The sequence below is a fragment of the Nycticebus coucang genome, chromosome X (genome assembly GCF_027406575.1).
Source record: "Nycticebus coucang isolate mNycCou1 chromosome X, mNycCou1.pri, whole genome shotgun sequence".
In the NCBI taxonomy this organism is placed as follows: domain Eukaryota; kingdom Metazoa; phylum Chordata; class Mammalia; order Primates; family Lorisidae; genus Nycticebus; species Nycticebus coucang.
The window spans coordinates 178,411,788-178,439,573 of NC_069804.1; the positions used below are offsets into that span (position 1 = coordinate 178,411,788).

Consider the following 27,786-nt stretch of genomic DNA (forward strand, 5'->3'; position numbering starts at 1 on the left):
GGAGCAGCTCCAGTGACAGCAGCAAACTTTAGCACAGCTTGCTGGCCAGTATTCCTAGAGGATATGACACTGACATCGGCAGGGTTTTCAACGACAATAATGTACTGAGCTGCCAACAGAAGTTTTTCCCAGGTCCTCTTCAGATTTATGATGTAGATGCCATCACTTTTCCTTTTGTAGATGTCCTGTTCCATTTGGAAGTCAAGGTTGGTGCCGCCTAAGTGGGTTCCTGCTGCAACAAATTTGAAGACATCCTCCTCCTTCATCTGCAGGATGTTAAGGGCTCCGGACATTGTGGAAGTTTCCCTTTAAGTTATAGTGGGAATCCAGAACAATGCCATATGGACCCTCCATGAGTAGGGCAGAAAGGGGAGAATGGACATTTTTTTAATGACTATACCCAGTCTGGACAAAAATGTTGAGCAACATACATTGCTGGTGGGAATGCAAAACAGCTACCTTCAAGAATCAGATGGCAATTTCTTACAAGGGTAAGCACACATTTGCCATACAACCCAGCAATCAAATTCCTGGACATTTACCTGAAAGGCACTAAAACTTGTATTCATATACATATTTTTATGCCAATATTTATACCAGGTTTATTTATAATCTCCCCAAAGAGGAAACAACCCTGTAGCCTCCAAATAGTGAATAAACTGTGGTAGGAGTATATGTATGCACATAATATGTTACTACTCAACAATATAAATAAACTTATGCCACAACATGAATAAAGTTTAACAACAGTTTATTAAAGACAAAACTTTAGACTCCAAAGACTACACATTATGTGATTCCATTAAGGTAACATACTGAAAAGGCAAAACTGTAGAGAAAGAAAAGAGATCAATGGTTGGCAGGGGTTGGGTGAGGGAAGGAGGGCTTGTGGTTGTACAACTGTGACCATTCATCAAAACTCATAGACCTGTACACTGAAAACATTTAACATTGCATTTATGTAAATTGTACCTCAATAAAAAAGGAAAGTAACAAAAAAAATTATATACTCTGTGGTTACCTCATTATTAACGGTAATAAAGTATAGAATCTGTTTCTTCCTAGGAGTCCAGTGAATAGAGTTCATAAAATCTTTAAGAATGAGGGATAGTTTTGCCAGAACCACAAGAAGTTAACCAGAAGTCAAAATTCCTACAGAGCCTTGTGTGAGCCAAAGCCAGTAACATATTCTTTAGGAATTTAACTACTTTGCTTGGAGTTGGTAATTCTAGCAGCTCACATTTTGCATGTCCAATCAGCGTCTGTTTTCAGCAGCCATTTGACTTGGGGGCAACACTCAATCAAGCCTGTCTCCCCAATGTTCAGCTTTCTGGAAAGGTTATTTTTTCCTAATTCTATGTCTTCTGCAGGCCTATACTCAGACTCATCTCTGAGTGCTGCAGCTGGGCAGTGCAGCTTCTCTTCTGCCAGGTCTTATCTGACTTCCCTCACCTATCTGGCTTATGGTATCGTGTCTGATTCTGGCTGTGCATGCAGGAGGAACCCGTTATGATACACAAAAGTAGGGAGGTGGAAGTCTCAGATGCCTTGCTGCGTTTATTCCTCACCTGTACCCAACAGAACTAAGGTTGAACTCTCAAGGCTATACATTTGTCTCCTTTCCAATACCATCCACGTATAGCCCTCTGCCATCTTTCACTATCTACATTTTCCCATTTTTTTTTACCACGTAATTTTTTCTTTTAATTTTTTTTTTTTTTTTTGGCCAGGGCTGGGTTTGAACTCACCACCTCCAGCATATGGGACCAGTGCCCTACTCCTTGAGCCACAGGTGCCGCCCTTTTCTTTTAATTTTTAACAGTGATTTAGTTTTTTTTTTTTTTTTAATTTTTGGGGATTCATTGAGGGTACAAGAAACCAGGTTACACTGACTGTATTTGTTAGGCAAAGTCCCTCTTGCAATCGTGTCTTGCCCCCAAAAGGTATGGCACACACCAAGGCCCCACCACCTCCCTCCTTCCCTCTCTCTGCTCATTTTCCCAGTTTTTATAAGAGGAGTTCAGATTCCCCATTTGCCAGTTCAGATACCATAACCTTAAGCCAAGATTTTAAAACATTCTCAGAGGAAGAAAACAAAAGAAAGCAAACAAACTAATCTTTTCCCAAGACTTGTGGCCTTGAAAAAATACCATTTAGTACCAACTGTCTGGTCTGATTGACAATATCACCAACTCTAATATCAGCTGCCTCCCACTCCAGCAAGGTCATCATCTCCCACAAATAAAACCATATCTAAATAAAAATAAAGTATTTGATTTTCTAAAGTTACAAAATAAGGAAGTATTTTAATCATTTAGGTCTTTGGTCCCCAACACCTGGGCTGCAGAGCAGTACCAGTCCATGGCCTATTAGGAATTGGGCTGCACAGCAAAACATCAGTAGAGCTTCATCTGTCGCTGTCTCCCATCACCCCCAAATGGGACCATCTAGTTGTAGGAAAACAAGCTCAGGGCTCCCACTGATTCTACATTATGGGGAGTTGTACAATCATTTAATAAATATTACAATGCAATAATAGAAATAAAGTATACAATAAACATAATGCACTTGAATCATCTCAAAACCATGCCCCCTTGGCTCAGCATCTGTTGCTCAGTGGCTAGGGTACCAGCCACATACACAGGAACTGGTGGGTTCAAATCCAAACAACAATGACATCTACAACCAAAAAATAGCTGGGTGTTTTGGTGGGTGTCTGTAGTCCCAGCTACTTGGGAGGCTGAGGCAAGAGAATTACTTAAGCCCAAGACTTTGAGGTTGCTGTGAGCTATGATGCCATGGCACTGTACCGAGGGTGACATAGTGAGACTTTGTCTCAAAAAAAAAAAAAAAAGCCCCCCTTCCACTGGTCTTTGGAAAAACTGTCTTCCATGAAACCAATCCCTGGTACTAAATAGGTTGTGGACCACTGCTTTAGGTAAATCCTCTCAAGGCTGTTTTAGTTCATTACCATTGGGAAGCACAGATCATCCTGGAAATGCTGAAACTTAAAGATTAATTGCTTATACCCATCTAGTGTCCAAAAAGCTTCAGATTTACCTAATCAAAACAACTGGATACACTCATTCATATTTTAAACAAAATTTTAAATAGAAATTATTTTTGTATCTTTAATCAATGGAAATTTTAGATCACATTTACAAATGAGGTCTGACAATTAAGTTTATGAACTCATACTAGAAAAAGTGCTGCATACCTCATTACTGAATATCACCATGGTAACCATCAAATTACTTCTCTTGGGATTCTGTGCACCAATACCAGTGCCTAGTCTACTTTTCAAAGCAATTTTGGAACTCTTTTTCTGGAATTCCTATCAGAGCTGTCATCATATAAGGTCTGACAAGTTCACAAACTTGCCACTGTGCGCTTACATTGGCAGCATTGTACAAACAACTCTGTAAGGTTTCCTAACCTTAGGATAACAGTGTCTTATAGCTGTGTTAGTGTTGATGTGTGGTGGTGTCTTGCTGAGCAGCATTCCTAAATGTTGTTGGGTGCTTTTGTGTGCTGTACGATGATTTATTGTTTTGGTGGGGTCCTAGTCTATGTAGAAAATTATTTATAAATGTCTACCCTCTGACTACCATTTAGATTCAAGTCATCTTTAAAAAAGAAAGTTTTAGTACACATTTTAAGAGTTATTCTTAACTAAAAACTTTAATTTGGATCCCATTTTCTCCTAAACTACTTTTTCAGGGAAATTCCACAAAACAAAAGTTTTTAAACTTTACTTGTATAACTACTAAACTTTCCTACATTTAGCCAGGTGTGGTGGCTCATATCTATAATCATAACACTTTGGGAGGCTAAGGCAGGTGGATTACTTGAGCTCAGGAGTTCAATACCAGCCTGAGCAAGAGTGAAACCCTCACCTCAACTAAAAATAGAAAAATTAGCCAGATGTTGTAGCAGGCACCTGTATTCCCAGCTACTCAGAAGCAAGAGGATCGCTTGAGCCAAAGAATTTGAGGTTCTTGTGAACTATGATGATACCACATCAGTCTACCCAGGGTGATAGAGTCAGACTCTGTCTCAAAAAAATAAATACATAAAAATAAATTTTCCTGCATTTATAACTTTGTGTATTTATGCCCCTTGGTTTTATAATCTGTGTATTTCAGACAATTTCTACAAGGAGAGTCAGCTCCATGGAAGTTAAAGCTTTCTCTTATTTGCTGTCACTATTTCTCAATTTGAAAAGCCTTTGGACTTATGAGGTTGTTCTCAGGACCTCCCTAATCTCTGTTACTATCTGTTGTATCAGGCCTTGAGGCAACTATTTGAGACACCTATTTGGGCCTCTACCAGAATATCAGAGTTTCCCGGCCTTTGAAATTTCAACTCCCTTTTGGTGCTAAAGAATAAAAATAATAAAAATTATAATTGGCTAAAACATAAAAAGTGGACCAGGAAGTAAGATACTTCCATGCTTTCAAAACAAGAGAGACCTAGAAAGATTTGGTAAACAGCACTAATGGCCATCACAGCATGGGAGTAGAGGGAGCATTACTTGACATGGCTTTGCCCTTGCTTCTAGGTTCTATCTGGGGATGCAGTTGCCAGTGGCACTTTCCATGTAGGTAGGGTCCTCCTAGATCAGAGAAAGTAGCTAAACTGTTGCTACTTATATCACTGTCCTTTAATTCTCAGGCTCACACATCACCTGGATAATATGAATAAACTGAGTCCTTTCATGTAAGGTAGGGTTTACAAACATCAAGCTCTCCTCCTTGACTACAACTCAGAATCAGGCAGGGTAGGAAACAGTCAGTATTCTGAGTAATACTTTGTACTCCACTTTTCTGGTGTCCTGGAAAGCTCATTTCCCCTTGGTGACTCTTCTCATGAGCCCAGCTAGAAAGTTGGTGAGCTTCTTTCATCTATACACTCAAGTTTTTACTCTTCTCAGGGAGATTTTCTGCTCTAATTTTTTTTTACTATTGATGCTCCTCCATCTTTTCCATTTTTTTTCACTCCTGGAACTCCTACAGCTTGCACATTAAATCTCCTATATCTGTCTTCAAAAATATTCTTTCTTTTCTCTCATGATTTCCATCTCTCTCTAACTTTTCTTTGTATTTTAAGTTATGTTCCAGGCCACAAATTTGGATCTGAATAGTGAGTGTTCTTTCCTTCAGTTTACCTACTATATTGTTTAGTTGGGAAATTAAGTTATAAATTTTCAGAATTCTGCTTTGTGCTTCTCCTGCACTTCCTCAAATGTCCTTATTTTCTACTGAAGTCATTCTGAACTTGATCTTAGTCAAAAGGCCAAGAAATGATATTGAAGTCATACTATTTATTCTATCAAATCTGTTTACCTGGATGTGTCCAGTGGATCTTCCTCTCTCTGGCTGCTGAGCTCCTGAGCTGGTGCTTATTTTTGTTGCTGTTGTTTGCTCCTTGCTCCTCAGTTCTGGACTTTAGAAAGCCCTAAGTTGAGGCAGTTCTACAAGTGGAGGCAGGGTAAAAGACAGCCCTGTGAGTCAAGAGTACAGAAACACAAAGTCCCCTGTAAGCAGTCATTGAGTATATCTCCCTTTTGCTCTGAATATGAAGCTTATCCTGGAGTAGTGTTCTCTTGCTCAGCTTAGGGTTCCTGAATGCTGATCTCTGGGTATTCCTTCATCCCATGGAGGAGAAAATACCATACCAATTCCCTCCTGCAGAGCCTAAGGCTCTAGGTATCTGCAACAGCTAGAGCATCCATTTACCTCAATACAGAGAGATTAGAGTTGGGATCTATACAACCCAAATCTCCCTCTTCACTTCCAAAACTTTGTAACTCCACTAATGTTAGAGAATTTTTTATTTCAAGCCATAAATCAACTTTCAAATTTGAAACTCTACCTGATTTTGCTCTGGGTTTATCATAAGCCTTTTCAGAAATTTATTCTGATAAATAAGCTTTTGATTTAAGAAAAACAAAAATTTATAAGATTCATGCCATTTTATTTTATTTTTAGAGACAGAGTCTCACTTTATTGTCCTTGGTAGACTGCCACGGCATCGCAGCTCACAGCAACCTCCAGCTGTTGGGCTTAGGTGATTCTCTTGCCTCAGCCTCCAGAGTAGCTGGGACCACAGGTGCCCACCACAATGCCCGGCTATTTTTTTGTTCCAGTTTGGCCAGGGCTGGGTTCGAACCCGCCACCCTCCGTATATGGGGCCGGGGCCCTACTCACTGAGCCACAGGTGCCGCCCTGTGCCATTTTAGTGTTTCTCATACAATCACCTTATCACAAGCCTTAACTGTCAGTGATCAGATTAATACCAGCTCCAAAGGCGAATGCTGACCAATTGATCTCTTCTGAATAACCAATTGGTCAGTTTCCATGAATAATAATAGTGTGTTTAAAATGTAGCTTCTTATTTTCCTTTTTACAAGACAAAATCATCATTTACTTGGTGAGAGTAACATTTTCGAATACACATCTTTCAAGCCAAACTGCTTTTCATTTCCTTTTTTGCTGTATTGTATTATACTTTGGTCAGCATTCGTATGTCAGGCTTCGTATACTAAAAGAACCCAACAAATAGGACTCAGTTCTACAGTAAGGTCTTGCGAAATACATCATGGTATAAACCTGATTCTCAGGTCTTGCCAACCTAGATGTAAAAAGAGAGTTACAATAGCAGCTGCACATTAGTGTTTCTCTGATCATGCTCCTATATAATTCTGAGAAAGCATTGGCCTCTTTGGCTTCTCAAAATTCAATCTGTTTGAGTCCCCTGGCTGTGATCCATGTGTTCTCCCAGAACAAGCCTTCTTGGCTGCTGTGGAATTTTCTATTTTCCTCTTTTCCTGTACTGTTATCTCCTATCCCTAAAAGTACTCTACTATTGCCAACCAGAAGCATCATTGTTAATTATCTCTGCCCTCTAATTAGACCACTGCTGTTCCTGGCATCCACTAACACCTTCATAGATTGCTCAGGCCTATTGCTGCAAGTACTGTGATAAGCACATTGAAGATGCACATTCTCGTCACAACTAACACAGCTGGTATCACCTCCATTGCTTATAGAAAATCTTAAGGTTAGTGCTATTGATACTTTATATTTTAACAGGCTTCTTGTTCTTCCTGACAAATTGACTCATGGTGGACCTTTCCCCCATCTATTTTTTTTTTTTTGTAGAGACAGAGTCTCACTTTACTACCCTTGGTAGAGTGCTGTGCCGTCACATGGCTCACAGCAACCTCCAGCTCTCAAGCTTACGCCATTCTCTTGCCTCAGCCTCCCGAGCAGCTGGGACTACAGGCGCCCACCACAATGCCCAGCTATTTTTTGTTGTTGTTGTTACAGTTTGACCAGGGCTGGGTTTGAACCCGCCACCCTCGGTATATGGGGCCAGTGCCCTACTCACTAAGCCACAGGTGCCACCCCTCCATCTGTTTTCTAAGACATACTTAAATTTTACTTGTGAAAATACCTTAGGTTCATACCAGTACATTTGGATCCCATTCATTCTAATTATAGTTGCTGTTATTTAAATGCAAATACTTATTTTGTAATATAATATTTTTTCCTGAATTTTTTTTAAGACAGAGTCTAACTCTGTCCCCTGGAGTAGAGTTCTGTGGTGTCATAGCTCACAGCAACCTCAAACTCTCAGGCTCAAGTGATCCTCTTGCCTTAGCCTCTGAGTAGCTGAGACTATAGGTGCCCACCACAAAGCTCAGCTTAGGTTTTCTTTTTCTTTCTATTTTTAGAAGAGACAGGGTCTCACTCTTGCTCAGGTTGGTCTCAAACTCCTTAGCTCAGGTGATCCACTCACTTCGGCCTACTAGAGGGCTAGGGTTACAGGCATGAAGCACCGAGCCTGGCCTAGACTTCTTGTTACTTGAGAAAATAATAATTAAAAAAACCCTTTACTTCAAGTCAATATTTGTCAGGTTTAAGTGATATGTACCTAAATGTAACCAGACTTATAAACAGAGCTGCACTTGTAACACCTACTGACCCAGTAAGTGCAGTAGGTAGTGACATTCAGTAACCACTTTAAATAACCTCTGAGAAAAAAAGGAGGATGAGAAATATGGCAGGGGATTGGAGATGTATGATATTCTACATTTCAAAAGGAACAGATAGACCTCCCAGCTTAATTGGTTCCTGGAAAAACTCTAAACACAATTCTTACTAAACAGATCCACACTTCTGAAACAATTTGCTTACTGCACTTCAGGTAAAAGTTCATTTAACTTTGGCAGTTCATCAAGCTGAAATGAGTGCTCAATCCAAGGTCCATTACAGCTTAGAAACATTTCTCCACCCTGGTGTTAGGAACCCTCTTAAAGCACTGCTTGATGTGAGAACAAACCAGTCATGTGTGCTGCTCCTCAGAGTGAGGCAAAATTCTGTGTGGGATTGTGGCTGATGGTGCCACCACATGCAGAGGGATAGGTCCACAATCCAGTTTTAACATTATTGCAAAAAACCTTTATTGCATGCAGATACTGGTTAAGCTCATTATATAGAATATTTCATTTGAGGCTTATAATGCCCCCAATGAGGTGCACACGTTATCATTCCCATTTTATAGATAAGGAAACTAAAGTGCAGAGAGAGCAAGTAACTTTCTCAAGAAGATTGATTAAGGAAAAGACTCCTTTCTAACTCAGAAAACTTTAGTATGCTATCCTTTGCTTGGATCCATTGTGCACCTGGGACAGACTGCTATAGCCTCCACCTCCTTGAAAACTGCCATTTTCTTATGTTACTGGTCACTGGCATTTTGAGTTTCAGAGTCAATATCCCCTCTACAGCTCATGTAACATATGAGCACAACAAATAGCATTTGGCAGGTCTGTAGTCCTTGGTATTTCAATGGCATTGAAACTAATCTTTGCTTTAGTTCTTTGAATGGGTGGGCATGACTCACTGTAGCCAAGTTTATCCCTGGTTCTTCCTAGTTTTTATCTATTAGTCTGATTTCTTGGTTTTGTACCTCAGATTCCACAAAGGTTATATGCACTAGCAGTTAGAAGTGCATATATCTCCAAGTTACAGAAAAGCCAATTTTGGGATATATAAGCAAATAGAGATTTATTTGTCTTACACAAGAAGTCTGGTTCACTGATGCCCCTGTGATTCTCTTGACCATAGTCTCAAGGTTTCCCTATCTTTCCGTGTGATGTTCATAACAAAAGCAGTCATTACATAGGAAAGACATTTTCCAAATTTGTTCTTTTTTTTTTTCAAAAAAGCAAAAGCTTTCCCAGAAACTTCCCAGTAAATTTATGTTTATTATCTCATTTGTCAAAAACAAAGATACATCATGTGGCTATTCTACCTGCATAGATGGCAGAAAACATGCATATTTAGGTAAGTTTTTACCCCTTATTCCCTCCTACAATTTCCCTTTTTGGATGCCAATGACTTTTACATCTCCTTTTTCCCCATGAGAAAGGGAATTTAAAATAACTATGATTAATATGTTAAGGAAAAAATAGGACACATGCAAGAAGAAATGTATAATGTAAGTGAAAAGAGGGAATCTCCAAGAAAGAATCAAAAATAAATTATAGAAGTAAAAATACATATTATGGTTCAGCGCCTGTGGCTCAAGCAGCTAAGGCGCCAGCCACATACACCTGAGCTGGTGGGTTCAAATCCAGCCCTAGGCCCGCCAAACAACAATAACGGCTACAACCAAAAAATAACCAGGCGTTGTGGCGGGCACCTGTAGTTCCAGCTACTTGGGAGGCAGAGACAGGAGCTGGAGGTTGCTGTGAGCTGTGATGCCACAGCACTCTACCCAGGGCAAACAGCTTGAGGGTCCGTCTCAAAAAAAAAAAAAATATATATATATATATAGTAAGAGAAACAAAGAATTCCTGTAATGGGCTTATCAGTAGACTGGACAAAACTCAGGAAAGAATCAGTGAAGTTGAAGATATGTCAATAGAAACTGAAATGCAAAAATTAAAAATAATGAAAATAGGAAACAAAATATCCAAGAACTGAGAGACAATTATAAAAGGTGTAATATGCATAATGAGAATACCTGAAGGAGAGAAAGAACCAGTATAAATATATAAAGTAATAAAGGCTGACAATTTTCTACAACCAATAACTTCACACAAAACCATAAATCCAGGAAGCTCAGAGAACACCAAGCAGAATAACCATAAAAGGCATACTATGTCCAAACTTCAGAAAACTAAAGACAAGGAGAAAAATCGAAAGAAGGCAGAGGAGCATAGAAATTCATATAGAAAGGAATAAGGAAAATAATTACATCAGATGTCTCATTAGAAACCAAGAAAGCAAGAAAAAATGAAGTAAAAATTAAAGTATTGAAAGAAAAATGTAATTCTGTACATAGTGAAATTATCCTTCAAAAGTGAAGAATAAATATATTCTCACACAACCAAAAACTGAGAGGATTTGTCACCAGTACACATGCCTTGAAAGAAAAGTTAAAAGAAATTCTTCAGAGAGAAGGAAAATGAGGTAGGTCAAAAACTGAAATCTACATAAACAAAGGAGGAGTTTTCAAAATGGAATAAATTAACATTAAAAATTCTTTACTTTTTTAAATCCTAATTAATCTAATAGACATAACTACTTTTTTCAAAGCAATAATAGCAACAATTGAGTGATTATAGTATGGATAAGTGAAGTGAATGGCAACAAAATTATAAGGGACATGAGAGAGGAATTGAGAATACTCTATATTAGTCTATAATAAGATGCCTCCACTACCCATGAAGCACTAGAATTAGACATTCTCAAGCATGAACTTTGTAGACAACAACATAGTGTCACAATATCATATAATTTATATATATAGTTTATTTTTTATCTATTATTATGCACTTATTTTATTTTCTTTTTTTGAGACATAGTCCCACTATGTCACCCTCAGTAGAGTGCTGTGGCATCACAGCTCATAGCAACCTCAAACTCTTGGGCTTAAGCATTTCTCTTGCCTCAGCCTCCCAAGTAGCTGGGTCTACAGGCACCCACCACAATGCCCAGCTTTTTTCTTGTTGTAGTTGTCATTGTTGTTTTAGCTGGCCTAGGCTTGGTTTGAACCCACCAACTTCGGTGTATGTGGCTGGTGCCATAACCACTGTTCTATGGGTGCCAAGCCGAGTATTATTGTTTTGGGGTTGGCTTTTTTTAAGAATGTTTTTGAGTTAGGGTTGGTTGAATCTGTGGATGTGGAACCTACAAATATAGAGGGCTGACTCTGGATAAGAGGAACCAAAAAAAAGAGGTCAAAATTAGACCCATACAAATATAGTCAACTGATGATTGACAAAGGAGCAAAGACAATTCAATGGAGAAAATATTGTCTTTTCAACAAATAGTGCTGTGATAACTGAATGTCGATATGCAAAAAAAATTTAGAGACATATATCTTTCACAGAAAACTACTTGAAATAGAGTAGTTTTGTACACCTAAATGTAAAACACTAAACTATAAAATGTCTAGAAGATGACAAGAGAACATCTAGGTGAACTTGGGTTTTGTAATGGCTTTTTGGATATAATGCTGAAAGCATCATACATGAAGGAGAAAATCTATAAGTTGACTGATTTTTTTAAAATTAGAAATTTCTGCTCTGTGGACCAGGCGCAGTATCTCACGCCTGTAATCCTAGCACTCTGGGAGGCAGAGGCGGGTGGATTGCCTGAGCTCACAGGTTCAAGACCAGCCTAAGCAAGAGGGAGACCCTGTCTCTAAAAAATATCTGGGCATGGTGGCAGGCGCCTGTAGTCCCAGCTACTCTGGAGATTGAGGCAAGAGGATAGGTTGAGTCCAAGAGTTTGAGGTTGCTATGAGCTATGATGCCACAGCACTCTACACAGGGCGACTAAGTGAGACTGTATCAAAAAAAATTTGTTTTCTGCTCTGTGTAAGATACTGTTAAGTGAATGAAAAGACAAATCACAGACTATGAGAAAATATTTCCAAAACATGTGTCTGATAAAAGGATGATATCTAAAACACACAAAGAACTCAAAACTCATCAAAATGAAAACAATCCAATTTAAATATGGGCAAAAGATCTGAACGTACCCCTTATCAAAGAAGATACACAGATGGCAAATAGGTATATAATGATACCCAACATGTCACTAGAGAATTACAAATTAAAACAATGAGATTCTACTGCCCACCTATTAGAATAGCCAAAATTCAAAACACTGGCAACATCAAATGCTGGCAAGGATGTGGAGCAATAGGAACTCTCATTCATTGCTGGTGAAAATGAAAAATGGTACAGCCTTTGGAAGACCATTTGAAAGTTTTGTACAAAGCCAAATATAGCATTATCTTATTATCCAGCAATTGTGCTCCATGATATGTACTCAAATGAGTTGAAAACACGTCCTCACAAAAATTTGCACCAGAAAGCTTACAATAACTTTACTTGTAATTAAGAAAAAAAAAATTAGAAACAATCAAGATGCTCTTCAATAGTTACAGGACTACACAGTGGCATATCCATACAATGGAATGTTATTCCATGATAGAAAAAGGCTATTATGAAAAGACATAAAAGAATGTTAAAATGCATACCGCACAGTGGGAAAAGAACAGTATGAAAAGGCTACATACCATATGATTCCAAATATACAACATTCTGGAAAAAGCAAAACCATACAGACTGTAAAAAGGCCGGTGATTGCCAATGGTTGGGGGTAAAGCTGAAAAATAGATGAAGCACAGGGAATTTTTAGTGCAATATAAATATTCTGTATTATACAGTAATTGTAGATACATTATGCATTTGTTAAAACACACAGAATTGTACAACACAAAGAGTGAACCTTAATGTAAACTATAGACTTTAGTTAATAATAATATATCATTTGTAATAAATGTAGCACAGTAATACAAGATGTTATAATTACAATAGGGGAAATTGCAGGAAGGAGGGGAGGTTAGGGTAGTGGTATGGAAACTCTCTGTACTATCTGCTTAATTTTTCCATAAATCTAGAAGTGCCCTAAAAAATGAAATCTATTAACTAAAATTTTTATAACAAAAAAGGCAAGGTCAAGGTGAGGTGATATTATAAGAAAAAGCATCATGAGAGACTTTTGCTGGGTCCTGACGGGTACATAGAATTTCTAGAGTTGGAAGGGGTAGAAGGCATTTCACCCCTTTTCAAGGCCTCAGCCTTGAGACTGAGGCATGAAAAAGACTGAGAGGGCTCAAACTGTGAAGAAGCAGGAAATAACATGAATAAATCAAAGCAAAGACAACAGGCAGTAATTTAATGGAAGCCAGGGGGCAAGGCAGGGATAAAAACACTTAAGTATCATTCCAATATCAGATAAATACAGGCATGGGAACCTACTTGACCTCAGCCAGGTCCTCAACACATATTCGTTCATTTATTCAATATTTAGTAAACATCTACTATGTTTCAGACATTATGGTAGGCACTGGGAGAGAGAAGTGAATAAAACAAATGAAAATCTCTGTTTTTACTGAGCTTACATCCTAGTGAGGAGAGACTGACAGAACTTGCTTGGTAATTTCAAGAAACATCAAAGAAACCATTATGGCTGGAATTGAGTTAAGGGGTAAGGTAGAAGGTGAGATAGAGAAGATAACAAAAACCAGGGGGCAGAATAAAGACTCTGGCTTTTAATCTGAGAAATTTAAGTAGCCATTGGAAAGTACTGAGCAGCAGAGTAATTTGATTGACACCTGAACAGGGGCATTCTGTCTCCAGTGCTGAGAGTTAATAAGAGAGGTCAAGAGTAGCTCCAGGGATACACTGGTGAAGAAGTTGCTGCCATAATCCAGGTGAGGATGATGGCTTGGACTATGGTTTTAGAAGCACAAGTTGTAAGATACAGATTCTGGAGTCTGCTGATGGATTAGATGTGTGAGACAAAGATAATCAAAATGACTCAGTTTTAACTTGAAAGTAAAGATTGACAGTAACAGAGAGAAAAAGAGAAATAAGAATATAGGAAGAGCAGGCTTATGAGTAGGGCTGAGCTCAGTATCTGAATTCAGGTAAGCTATGGTGAAAGGAGAATTTCAAAAGCTAGAAATCAGAGTAAGACTAAAATACAGAATCAAGTGGGCAAGACTGTTATAGTATGTACCAGTAGTGAGAATAAACATTTATTCATTCATTAAACATATCTTGAAATCAACATTTTTAATGTGACAGGGACACAAAGATAAATAAGACATCTTCCAAGTCTGGAAGGAACTAACAATCCATTGAGGGAAACAGAAATATAAATAAATAATTCTGGTACATTAGGCACCATAGTGGAGGTATTCAACATTTATTGAGTCTCTGATATATGCCAGCCAGTGTGTTGAGGAAGCAGGAAGTATGCATGAAGTTCTATAGGAGCACAAGAGAAATTTTTGCAAAGGTTGGTACAGACATTCGCAAGGGTTTTTACCACAGTATGAAATCAGGGAGTTGGCAGTAACCTAGATGCCCCCATCACTAGGGATATGCGCCAGTAAAATCTATGAAATATTCAGCAGCAGCCAGAAGCAACTAAGTAGGTGTATACACAACATTGTGGAAATAGCTCAAAAACACAGTGTTGAGTAAAACAACAGGGAACAGATTTACAATCCAATATGATATCTGTAAGTGTAGAATACATACACAAAACACTACTTGTTTTAAATTATCAAGGATCTATATCAAACATACTGTAGTTTGTGCCTAGAAGAATAGAGTGGGAGCTGATAAAGATGAGAAAAATGAATACAAAAGGGACTTTGTAGGGACTTATAATGACAGTGTGCTGAGAAATGAGGAGCAAAGTTAACTCAACTCTCTGAACCTGAGGAAAAATAACTACCTAATAGGAATCTGGCTGATAACCTTAAGGAGCTGGGCATTTTGGGGGGGTCCAGGAAGCACGTGCAGAGACTTGAAAGTGCATCAGAGATTCAGGGAATAGTACCAGGTTGAACGTGACTTGTAAAGGTGGTTGGGAAGAGTTGACATATTTGCAAGTCCTGGGTAATTACTTAATATCTTACATGTGGAAGGTGTAATCATTCTAATCGATACCTTCCCTTGTACTGCATTGGGGTTAAAGATAATGCTCTGCTCCCATTCAGCCTATGGTGGGATTCTCGTTCAGCCCTATTAGGGTCTTTGCCTCCTGTGACTACTACAAAGTAGGAACTCCAATAAGTCACTCCTGATAACTATGATCTCCTTGATCTACCTCTTTAAGCTGGAGTTCTACTAGCAGCAATGTCGCTGCTCTGGCTGGGAGTGGGGTGGGGAAGGAATAAGAAGCCCAACAATGCGTGTCATTCTGGGGTACCTGCCTTGGACAGTTCACTCCACTTTTGCCAACCCATTGTTGCCAGTTAACTCTCACCTGTCACATTACAATTGGAATCATTTCCCCTTTTCTGACTATCCCTCTTTAACCCCAGATTGGGTCATGTTCCACTGTCATAGCTTTGCCTATCTTCACAGCCTTTAGCACCGTTGCAAGTCCGCATTCACTTTTCTGATAATTCACATTCACGTACTCACCTAGGGTTCCAAGTTGAATGCTGGCAGTCTTCTCTTTTGCTTACCAATGTCTTACTAGTACTTACCACAATGCCTGGCATGTGGTAGGTGCTCAATAAGTTTCTCAGTTGGTTACAAGTATTCCAAACTATGGGAACATGGATTGGGTCGATATAAGCACAATGCAGAGGAACAAAAAAGGGGTGTTTTTTATACAGAAGAGGGTAATGAATTGCAAGAAGGTCCACTAGTCTTGGACACTGCTTTTGTGACTGCTACCCCCATGCCTGCGCCACCCTCTGGTACAGACAGGATGGGCATACAAGTAGGGGCAGAAATGCAGTTTAAAGAAATTAACCAGTGCTTGACACGTTCTTTTTTTTTTCTTTTTTTTCTTGCAGTTTTTGGCCGGGGCTGGGTTTGAACCCGCCACCTGCAGCATATGGGGCCAGCGCCCTACCCCTTTGAGCCACTGGCACCGCCCCTTAACACGTTCTTTTTTAACCAAGTAAGAATTGAGGAAATGCGAGTATATTGGTCAGTGTCGGCTCTGAGGAATGGCTAACATTTCCAGAGATCTTGACGCAGTGCATTGACCCTGAAAAGGCATAGGATGTCCCCACAGAACAGACCCTAAAAGCTCTTGATGGGGAGGGCGTGACTCCTCGCCCTCTGCCTCTAAGGGTCGCACAAGCCTGGGTCATCGTGGTTGCCACTGTTACTAGCTCAAAGTCTTCTCCAATCGAATCTTTCACCATTATTCTCATCCTCCACCCTCCTCCAGCTCAGTCAGACCCTGCACTGCTTTGAAAAAACCAAACCAAGGCTCGGCAGCCATAGCTCAAGCGGCTAAGGCGCCAGCCACATACACCTGAGCTGGCGGGTTCGAATCCAGCCCAGGCCTGCCAGACAACAATGACGGCTGCAACCAAAAAATAGCCAGATGTTGTGGCGGGCGCCTATGGTCCCAGCTATCTTGGGAAGCAGAGGCAGGAGACTTCGCTTGAGCAAAGGAGTTGGAGATTGCTGTGAGCTGTGATGCTACAGCACTCTACCCTGGGCGACAGCTTGAGGCTCTGTCTCAGAAAAAAAAAAAAGAAAGAAAGAAAAAAGAAAAATGAAAACCAAACTAAATATCCCCCTCCAATCCAAGCGAGGTGGAACTCAGATAATCGGATGCAGTTGATCTCCAAGGGAAGCCCTGTCCCTCCCATCTATTTGCACCTCGATATAAATGGGCATTCTGGCCCTCGTCAGGCGACGCAAAGCGGCGCAACCTGTCACCTCACTTCCCGCCTTCCCGCCCTCCACCGAGCCCGCGCACGTCAAGCTCACGCTTTACGTGGGACCGGCACGCTAGTCGGCTCCCAGCAGTGCGCATGCGCGCGCGTCCGACCAGCTAGGAGAGCGAGGGCGGGGCTGAGGGGATGAGCCGGCAAGAGGAGGGGCGGTGTCGGTCACGTGAGTCCGTTTCACTGTTTACACGCGAAGCGGGCCGAGCGTTTGGCCTCAGTCAGGCGCTCGGCTCCGTTTCGGTTTCACTTCCGGTGGAGGGCTGTCTAGGAGCGGGCGGCAGGCCGACGGCTATCGCGGGCGGCGGCGGTGACGGTGGCGCCGCTGCTGGGGGGCGTGCGGCAGCGCGGCGGCGGCGGCGGCGGCGGCGGCGGCGGCGGCAGCAGCGGCGGCGGCGGCGGCTGGGCCTCGAGCGCCGTGGGCTGCAGGCGCTCGGCTCGAGCAAGGCTGACGAGAAGATGGAGGAGCTGGTGGTGGAAGTACGAGGTTCCAATGGCGCTTTCTACAAGGTACTTGGACCCATCTTCGACCTCTCTGCCCTCCCTTTTATTTTCGGCGTTGGCAGGGGCCAGGCCCGGGGGTCCTCATCCCTAGCGTCGCTCCGGGGTACCAGGGCGCCTTCGGCGGGATGTTGTTTGGGAAGGAAGGACTGGACTTGGGGCCTATAGGAAGCCCCTCCAGCCCCACTCGATCTCCGACGAGAGGCCCTAGCGCCTATCGGAATGAGAAACGGGCATGAAGAGGAGGCTGCCCTTTCGAGGCCAACCTCTGCCAGGAAGAGCTGGGGATGGGCGAGGGCGAGGGCGAGCGGCAGGTAAGAGATCCCGGCGGGAAGGGCCGGGATCGGCGTTAAGTGACGGCGACCAATTATTCCTTCTTTCCTAAATATCCTCTCCCAGTGGGATCCAGGCCTGACGTGTGGGTAGTTGTGGAGGAGCTGGGGGCGCTTCAGTCCGGCCGCCTCTTGCGGCGCCAAGAGGATGTAAGGTCTCCTTTAGCTTTGCTTTTCCGGCTGGCTTTGGGACTTCGGAGAGCTCCTCTGTTCTGGGCGAGGGGTGTGGAGATAGAGTAGTAAGAAGCGATAGTCAGCACCAAATTACAATAACAATTGATTTTTAGTGCCTTCTCTTTGTAGATTTCAGAGGTGATTATAGATCCAAAACTTTCAGAAAGACCCCAATATATATAGAGCAATGAATTAAAGAAGTTGGTCATCGTGAATATTCGCAAGCCTCCTGCCTTTCTATAGGTGGGGGTAAATTCAGGAATACAAATGTTTCAGTGTCTAAAAACATTAGCAGTTCTGATACTTAAAAATTGTGTTGTGTGAGTCTCTAAAGACCTAAATATTTCTCATGAAACTTTAGAAATTAACTGAGTATATTTTTAATAGGAATTTAAAAACTGAGTGATTGGAAATATTTGTTTTGGGCTCTTAAGAACATGACCATATTTCCTTTGAATTTGTAGTGTTGCGGTGGACTGGATTTTTGGAGCGTTAAGTGCTTTTTTAAGTTACACAGTTGCAGATGAATTAATATCTTGTGTTTATTTTTAAAGGGAAGATTAAAAAATAATGGGTGTGCCACAAAAAGTATACACATTTAAAGCGATGTTATCTGTTAACTTTCCAAAGTTGAATTAAATTATGATAGAAATGTGTAGTGTGAGGTTTTCAGCACCTCTTTTAGTTGCAGAAGTCAAATATATATTCAGTATTACAGTTTTAATAGTTTTTTCCTCTCTTAAAAGGTGTATACATTTTAATGATACCTGTATTTTGATATAGCAGTAGTGTGTTTATTGATAGGTACCCATTATAGAGCTAGTGATCTATAAATTCTCATTTCCTCTTGAATGTTGTTAACTTCTGTAACTAATATACCACCTTGCTACAGTATTTTTGGCAATAAAAGGTGCACATGGAAGGAATCTTGGGAAATGACTTTTACCATTGTCCACAATTGTTAAAGTTACTATAGGATAACTTGAACATTTCAAATGGGACACATTTGGCTATAGAAAAATAAACAATTGACTTTATTTAACATACTGTATTATATGTGTACCAATTTTGTGGAGACATTTGGAGATCAGAATATTTCAGAAGTGAGTAAAGTATGTAAACTGTTCTGTACTTTTAGCAGAAAGATAAAACCCTTTGCTGTAAATGGAAGCAAAAAATAACCCTGCATTTGTGTTCATGGCAGTCTCACCAATATAAAATTGTTTCAGTTGACTCTATAGTCAGAGTTTTAGCTGCGTTTATTTCATTGATCCATAATTTCTACCAGTTGGTTTAAGATTGTTCAGGGTCCAGGATTGGTAGTTTTGATCACTAGATTTGTGGCACTAACTGTAATATGTATGTGAGTAGGGGCTAATGGCTAAGCAGTATTCTAATTGATCTGTGATATGAGGTTGGATTGTACACCACTGAAGTTTGCTTGCCATGAGGGCAAGTAGCACATCCTGATCTGGAAGGATTTATTATTTTCTTCTCTTCTAGCAGCCTATGATCTGCTTCAGTGATTTTGCTTGCACATTGACTGGAATATAAGAAATGACCTCTATTTTTGCTGTTAATTCCTCCTTTTTGGTTTTGTTTTTTAACAAAGTTGCTTAATTTGAAGGGGAATTAAAAAAAAAGAATAGGTTGTGCTTTAATTCTGTGAAGGGAATAATACTTGAACAAATATGTGCAGAGAAATTACTGTTACGCTTGTTTAATTAAGGTGGATTCCTAAGAATACCTGAATGATCTATATTGATGGAAAAAAAGTTTCCATAATGAAAAAGGTTGAAATTTTTATATTACTGTGAGTTATAAAAGTAAAAAGTAAACTGAGTTGCTTGTCCAATGAGATGGACAGGAAATAAAGACCAATGAAAAATGAACTGCAAAGAAATGTTGCATTTATGGAAAAAGAAGTAGAAACATTGCTCAGAAAAATTTATAGAAAAGCTTTAAAAAAAAAAAACTAAGCATATCAAATGACTTTAGTATAATCAAATTCAGATTTTCTGTGCCTATCAGGACCACCATATTCCCAAGGACAATTCTCCATCTTCTGAACATGTTGTCCAAAGTTTGCAATATAAACTGGATAGAATATATGCTGGGAACTGTTTGATTTTTTTCTCGTTAAAAAAATAGTTAAGAATGAATAGAACCATGAAACTTAAACCATAAGATTGTAACACCTCTCTTGTTCCCCCCACCTCTGGTGTATATTCTTAAAATCTTTAAAGTTAGATTTAGTAACACTTGCTACTACCTTTATGCTTAGGCATTTCTTTGACTTAGAAAAACTTGGTTAAATGTACCACTTCCAGAGCCCTAGGGGCATGTTTTTTTAAAACATGAAGACACTGCTCATAAAATCTTTACAAAACATTTTGTAAATGAATAATGTCAAAATAAAGTCTTTATTTTCAGGACATCTGCCCTAAATAATGTAGTTTTCTTTGGACTAGGAGTTACAATGTGTTGAGAATGGTAATGAATTAGCTCCATTTTAGATGTAAAATGCTTATCATTGCAATACAAACGCACTAATCCTCAAACTCATAGGTTTTATGTACTAGTATTAAAATTTCTAAAGATGGATAAATCACATGTTGAAGACATTAGATACAAAACCTTTTTTTTCTGAAAATACAGTGGTTCATAGCTGATTCATTATTGTAATACAGTGTAATTATGCTAGATTGCAATTTCATTGTTAGATTATACTTGTGTTTTAAGTTTGGGATCTGAGGACAGATTTTTTTCATTTGGTAAATATTATGGCAACTAGCAGCTAAATATGATAAAATGTACAATCAAGAGGAAAGTTTTTTTTAATGAAGATATTAGTAGTAGCCTAACATGTCATTTTAGCTACATTGCCTCTTAGAAATCACTGTTTTACTTCAAATAAGCTTGCATAAGGTTTATAAATGTATAAGTTTATAAATAACTTGTATAAAATGCAAATAAACTTGCATGCATGTTTTCTCTGAAGTTTCTTGAGCTAACTTTGCATAAAGGTGTTATTCTGTACTTCCAGAAAGTGAATTATTCATGTCAGCCATGTTTTTTTTCTTTCCAGAGTCCAAGTTAGTGTAATTTAGGATCTCTGTGGATACATCATTTTTTCCCCTTTTTGTCTTTTTTTTTCAAAACTGTTTTTCTTTTTCTTTCTCCACATATTCTAAACCTTTTTTCTTTTTCTTTCTCCACATATTCTAAATCGCCTTTTGAACTGTGCATTTTCCAATTCCATATTCAAGTATTCTTATAACCTCCAAATTATTAAATGCAAAATTCAGTAGTATAGTACTTGGGTTTCTGATTCTTGCCCATAGGAACGTGCTTTCTGAGATGATTAGAATTATGGTTATAATAGTTAACAAGTGCTGAGTGTTTTCTATGTGCTTTGCCTCTGTTAATTTATTAATTCTCCCCCACAAATTTGAGGTAGCATTATTGCCATTTTTTAAAGCTGAGAATATAGATATACAGAGATTATGGTAACCGATTTACTACTAAGTGTCAGAACTATTAAGAGTGGGATTAGAAACCAGGCATCTGACTTTCTGATATGATTTTATCTTGAAGAAATTAATTGAATTTGATTTCCTGCTCATGTTTCAATTTCATTGGGATCTTTGATTGCATTTGTTACTACAGTACTGCCTTAGGATCCTATAACTGTAGTTGTAAGGTTATGTTACCAAATTTTCTTATAGATAATGAAATACTCAGTTTATGTATTAGCTTCCTTTTGTATTAACTTTTGCACCTTGACATATATCACTGTAATTCATGTGAATGCCTGTTAAGGAAAGATAAAGTTAGAAATCTCTGCATTCATTACTTTGGGATCTCATAAAAACTGAAGTACTCAAAAGTTACGATACAGACACACAAGAAAAATTAATAACTCATTAATACTGTTTTCTCTGTATATGTCTGTGTTGTCGTTTGGTGAGGATGAGCCAGAAAGAGTTGTACTTTTCTTGTAATTTGTGATAAATGCTTTTATGAAGCCAAGTGTTCTGGACATATGCTGTGATTGGAAGGACTATTGATGAAGTTTATTGTTGCTGTTTGTTCATTTGCTTCTGTCATTAGTGTCTACATACAAAGGGGGGCAAAGTGATAACTCATTTTATGTATGAGGCCTTTGATTTCATTCATATTTTATAACATTTCATATATCCCTATCCTCTCCTGCAGATATTCTTTAGGAGGAATATTTTACAATGCTGTAAGTTTTTTTTCTAGTGAAAATTATCATAGCACTACATGTGCTGTCTTCAGTAAGTGGTAAAACCCTAGTAATACTTTGGTAGTTGTATTTAGTTGTGGTCGGGGACTCATTCTACTTCTATACTTAATAACCTTTTTTGTCACCATTGTCTCCTATTTGTAGGATAACTAAGCTAAGGGGTGTAAGGTATAGTAGGGGCAGTAGGGGAATGAGAGTTTACCCAAATAGGAATGGCCTTTCTGTCTTTGTTTCATTAGTCCTAGTAATGTAATGTTTGAATTGGATGCTCTAGTCGTTATATACTTTAATTAAGTGATTTTGTGATTGCCTCTTTGGCCCAATTGGCAATAAATTATGGGGATCCCATAATGATTTTTTTTAATTTCCTATATATTCCCTCCAATGGAAAGCCTGTGTCTGTTAACTGTACTTTGTCAGCTTTTTCAAACCCCAAATATTGTCAGCTTTTTCAAACCCCAAATATTTTCCATCACATTACTTTCTTCCCACTATCTAAATAACCTTTTAGTATTTAATATCTTTGTGGCAGTGTCTTTTCTTTTTTTTATTTTTTTTAATTAATATTAAATCATAGCTGTGTACATTAATGTGATTCTATTTTTAAAGCTTTTTTTTTTTTTTTTGAAAGAGTCTCAAGCTTTCACCCTGGGTAGAGTGCTGTGGCATCACAGCAACCTCCAACTCTTGGGCTTAAGAGATTCTCTTGCCTCAGCCTCTCAAGTAGCTGGGACCACAGGTGTCTGCCACAACACCCAGCTATTTTTTGGTTGTAGTTGTCATTGTTGTTTGGCAGGCCCAGGCTGGATTTGAACCCACCGGCTCCAGTGTACAGGCACTGAGCCTTTTAAAGCTCTTTTTAAGTGTTCTTTTTGTTGAGATTGCCCTCTTCCAAGTGCAAGAGCATTTATGGTTCTGCATCTTTTATAAGATAAGCTCTTGCCTATTTTATCTTTCATTTATTTAGTACGGCCTGTGTAATTTCATTACTCACAACAACCTTAGGAGGCTGGTCCTGTTTCTTACTTGCAGACAGGAATTTTGGGGGTCCAGAGATCACTTCTTGGGAGTCCCATAGCTCTTATGTGGTAAAGTGCCAACATTTTGAACCTAGGTCTGATTCATAGCACCCACCACAATACCCGCCTATTTTCTTTTTTTTACAGAGATGGGGTCTTGCTGTAGCTCAGGCTGGTCTCAAACTTCTAAACTCAGGCAGTCCACTTGCCTCGACCTCCCAGAGTGCTAAGATGACAGGCGTGAGTCACCATGCCCAGCCCACAGCAAAACTCTTAACCATTGGGTCCACTGACTTCCATAAGAGCTCTAGCTCTCATCTAGTACAATGTACTTCCCTTTGCACATTGATTTAAATTCATTCAATTTACCCTCTTCGGAAACCTCTCAGGAATCTCCTTAACCAACCAAACACCCAATTTTTTTCTTTTTTTTTTTTTTATTGTTGGGGATTCATTGAGGGTACAATAAGCCAGGTTACACTGATTGCATTTGTTAGGTAAAGACCCTCTTGCAATCAATCATGTCTTGCCCCCAGAAGGTGTGGCACACACCAAGGCCAAACACCCAGTTTTGATAGGGATCACAGCAAAATATAGTTTTCCAAGTTAGTGATGGGTGGTGTAATAGTGCTGTAGAGGTAGCCAGGGGAATAAGATATGGGGAGGTGATGGAGGGTTATTGGAGAAATTTTGATGAGAAGCAGGAAGAGGGAAGCCTTGTTAGAATGAAGGTTTAATAAAAGGCCCTAGAACACACATAGGAGGATGTATTTGTTCTTGGTTTGAGTGCAGGCCAGAGGTAACATATGCCTTCTGCCTCTGTATTCACTTAATATGCAAATGGTGACTAAAAATGACTGATTTTGAAACAGTCATATAAACATCCATATACAGATAAGCCTCATTAACTCAGAAGGCAGTGGCGCTATTGGGCTCTGATGATTACTCAGACCATTTCTGATACTACATCCGGAATTGCATTCAGAGCCTGCAAAAAACTTCTAATTTCTTTTTGAATAGTCACAGCACTTGCAGTTCTTCCTCTTTTGAGGGAATATTTGATTTTAGGAAATAGGCAAATGTGGTGAATAAATACGATCAAAATGGGCAATGTAATTTAGGCAAATACAGCAAAATAAAAATGTAGCAATGTAGTCATAAGGCTAACATTGGAGTGGTTTTTTTTTAAATTGGTGCTGTCTACTAGTAAGATGTATGTGGCTGTTGAGCACTTGAAATGTGTCAAGAGTGAATGGGAGACTGTATTTTATTTTATTAATTTATATGCAAGTAGCCAAACATAACCAGTAGCTGCCATGGTAGGACAGCATGGGCGATAGTGTTGAAAAGATGCTTGATTCATTGAGAACAGTTCTTCACCCAGCTGTAACAAGGTTCTATGAGTCGACTAAAGAACTTAACATTTTTAGCATATAATATATAATAAGGAACTGCCAAGATATGCCAACATTGTAAAATTTCATTTTATTTTTTGTTGCCCTTGGTAGAGTGCCATGGTGTCACAGCTCATAGCAACCTCAAACTCCTGGGCTTAAGCGATTGTCTTGCCTCAGCCTCCCAAGTAGCTGGAACTATAGGTGCCTGCTCCAAAGCCCGGCTATTTTTTTTTTTTTTTTTTTTGCAGTTTTTGACCTGGGCTAGGTTTGAACCTGCCACCTCCGGCATATGGGGCCCCTGCCCTACTCCTTTGAGCCACAGGCGCTGCCCAAGCCCAGCTATTTTTAGAGAGAAGGTCTTGCTCTGGCTTAGTCTGGTCTTGAACTCCCAAGCTCAGGTGTTCCACCTGCCTTGTCCTTCCAGAGTGCTAGGATTACAGGCAGGAGCCACGGCCAAACACTATAAATTGTAGACAATGATGAAGACAAAAGCAATGGCCCTTCTTTATAGATAAGAAATCAGTCCCCTCCTAATAAGAGTTTTGATTTTAATTCATAATATACTATCCCCCAAAAGCAGATTGGTAATTTGTTATTAGCCATCTTGCAAAGACAAGGGAGAAATGGGGCCAGGAGTAAAAACCTTTCTACTATCCATGGTTTTTAATGTTTAGATTATAAAACTTAAGAACCTAAAAGTGACCAGTTCCTTCCCCTTCAACTCACAGTTGGCTTCACTGTTGAATAAGGTGAGGCAAGCAGCCCATTAGAGTCCTGGGGACATGTACCCTTATGAAATCTAGTATGTTCTGTAACATCATTGTCAATATTAAAGTAGAGTTCTCAAAATATGCTGTAGAAATAATTTGGCCACTTTGGGTAGGATGCCATTATAATCCACTTTGATTTTTAAAGGGAACTTTGCTCTTTTAGCATAGCTTGACTTTTATTCATTTAAGCTTTATTTCAGAAGTTTGGTATCTCTCTTTTAAGTTACTTCCTTCCATGTTGGTGTTTTCTAGGGCCCTGCCTCAGCTCCCATATTTTTTCTTAGTAGCATCTAATTAATACTTGACTCCATATGCTTTAATTTGATATTTTAGGAAGTTTAATATTTTAAAAGAATCCTTTTATGTCAGGTCTTTGAAGGCATATTTGTTTACCAAGACGTTTGTGTTGAATCATTTGTTTAAAATATTTATTGGGTACCCATTATATGCCAAAACTTGTGGCAGTTGCTGAGGGCACAGAAGTTAAAGAATGGTCTTAATCTGAACTAGGTAGCTTCCTAATATCCAAAATGGATCAGTGGTTCTCAATCGTCCTAATGCCATGACCCTTTAATATAGTTCCTCATGTTGTGGTGACCCCCAACCATAAAATTATTTTCGTTGCTACTTCATAACTGTAAATTTTGCTACTGTTATGAAGTGTGATGTAAATATCTGATATTAGGCGACCCCTGTGAAAGAGTCAAAGGGGTCGCGACCCACGAATTTGTTTTCTTCTAAGAGTTTTATAGTTTTAGATCTTTTTTTTTTTTTTTTTTTTTTTTTTTGAGACAAAGTCTCAAGCTGTCGCCCTGGGTAGAGTGCTGTGGCGTTATAGCTCACAGCAACCTCTAACTGTCAGGCTTAAGTGATTCTCTTGCCTCAGCTTCCCAAGTAGCTAGAGCTACATGTGCCCACCACAATGCCCAGCTATTTTTTGGTTGCAGTTGTTTAGTTGGCCTGAGCCGGGTTCAAACCTGCCACCCTTGGTGTATGTGGCTGGCACTGTAACCACTGTGCTACTGCTACAGGCGTCAAGCCAAGTTTTAGCTCTTATATTTAGGTCACTGATGCATTTTAGTTAATTTTCATATATGGTGTGAGGTAGAGGTCAAGATTTAAAGTATATATTTTTTTGCATGTGAAAGTTCAGTTGACCCAGGCTCATTTGTTGAAAACACTATTTTTCCCCCATTGAATTGTCTTGACTTCTTTGTTGACAAAGGATTAATTTCTGTCACACTCAAGTCGTTTCTCAGTCTCGAAGCCTTTGTGCCCACTGCGTCTTAGACCTGGTGAAAGGCCTCTGCATCCTCAACTCCTTTTTGTTTGATTCAGTATGAACCTTACCTCCTCTGGGTGTCTTCCCTTATCTTATGAACCTACCACCACCCTTACATATACCTTTTACCTAAGTCTGAGAGAGGAGTCTCTTAGTCCATGATCCATTTAATAGCTATTCATCGTACCCATACTGGACACTTTGAAATATAACTAAATAAAATAAGACCCTTAGGAAGCTTATTGCTAGGGAAAAAATGGGCTATAATAAACGAATAGGGTAAGTTTGTAGTAGGGATAAGGATAGGATGCTATCTATTGTCATGGATGCAGAGAACAAGAATTTAACCTACTCTTCTGGGTTTTCCTATTGAAGGTGACCTCCGAACTGAAATCTTTAAAAGACTAATAGGAAATAGCTGGGTGAAAAGAGAAGGACAGTAGGAAAGAAACTACTGCATATGACACAAGTAGTTTAGCCCTGCTGGATCACAGACTCTTAAGGATGTGAAAGATGAAGCTTAATGGGTGGGGGCAGATGGTGAGACAGCCTTAAACAGCCAGAGAAGGTCTTGCCAGCCATGGTATTGCAGATAGGGAGAAACCACTGAAGGAGAGAAACATGTACAAAACAAATTTAAGGAGCTTAAATCTCTCCAAGCCATTTTAAAATGAATTAAGATATAATACCCTTTGGATTTTTTTTACACTTCATCCTACTCTTCTAATTGTTAAGAAAAACAAACCTAAACCCCCCTTTTCTGTACCCTCTAAAAACTTCATTTTATAGAATTATAGACAACATGCTGATTAAAGAATTCTTGATAATTAGTTAGCTATTACTTTTGTTCTTTCTGCAGATTACTAGCCATTGTGTTATCAGGTATAAAAGATTAAGCCTCTGGATTTTATGTTATTTTTTCTCCAAGTGGCTGTGAGATTGAGAATTTAATTAAACTCTAATAATTGGACTTTTTAGTGGTGTTTGCAGCATATGACTGTTATATTTAATCATTCATTGTTGTATTCTCCTAAAAATTTATTAAGGAGAAAATGATAGGGTACAACAGACCTATACTGGTTAACATATGTATCTCTAGGGCCTAGCCCGTAGTAGGTAGCAATACAATCATAACTAATGAATGGTCCTCAAAAATTGACCTTCATTCGAAGCTCCATTTTATTCCTAAAAACACACAAACAAATCTCTAAAATTTAACTAAAAACAAAAGTGGTCTTTAA

At 39.1% G+C, this 27,786-nt stretch overlaps 1 protein-coding gene across 6 annotated transcripts in view; it reads left to right on the plus strand.

Annotated features, from left to right (window-relative positions):
* The first annotated feature begins 17,026 nt into the window (after positions 1 to 17,026).
* Positions 17,027 to 27,786, plus strand: part of FMR1 (fragile X messenger ribonucleoprotein 1) — a 45,490-nt gene continuing 34,730 nt past the window's right edge. For 3 of the 6 annotated variants that reach the window (XM_053580035.1, XM_053580037.1, XM_053580038.1), the window contains exon 1: positions 17,027 to 17,310. In XM_053580035.1, coding sequence (XP_053436010.1) covers positions 17,260 to 17,310 — 51 coding nt within the window. In that variant the 5' untranslated portion in view covers positions 17,027 to 17,259. The remainder of the gene's footprint in view (positions 17,311 to 27,786) is intronic. The other 3 variants (XM_053580034.1, XM_053580036.1, XM_053580033.1) reach the window with 2 other exon arrangements.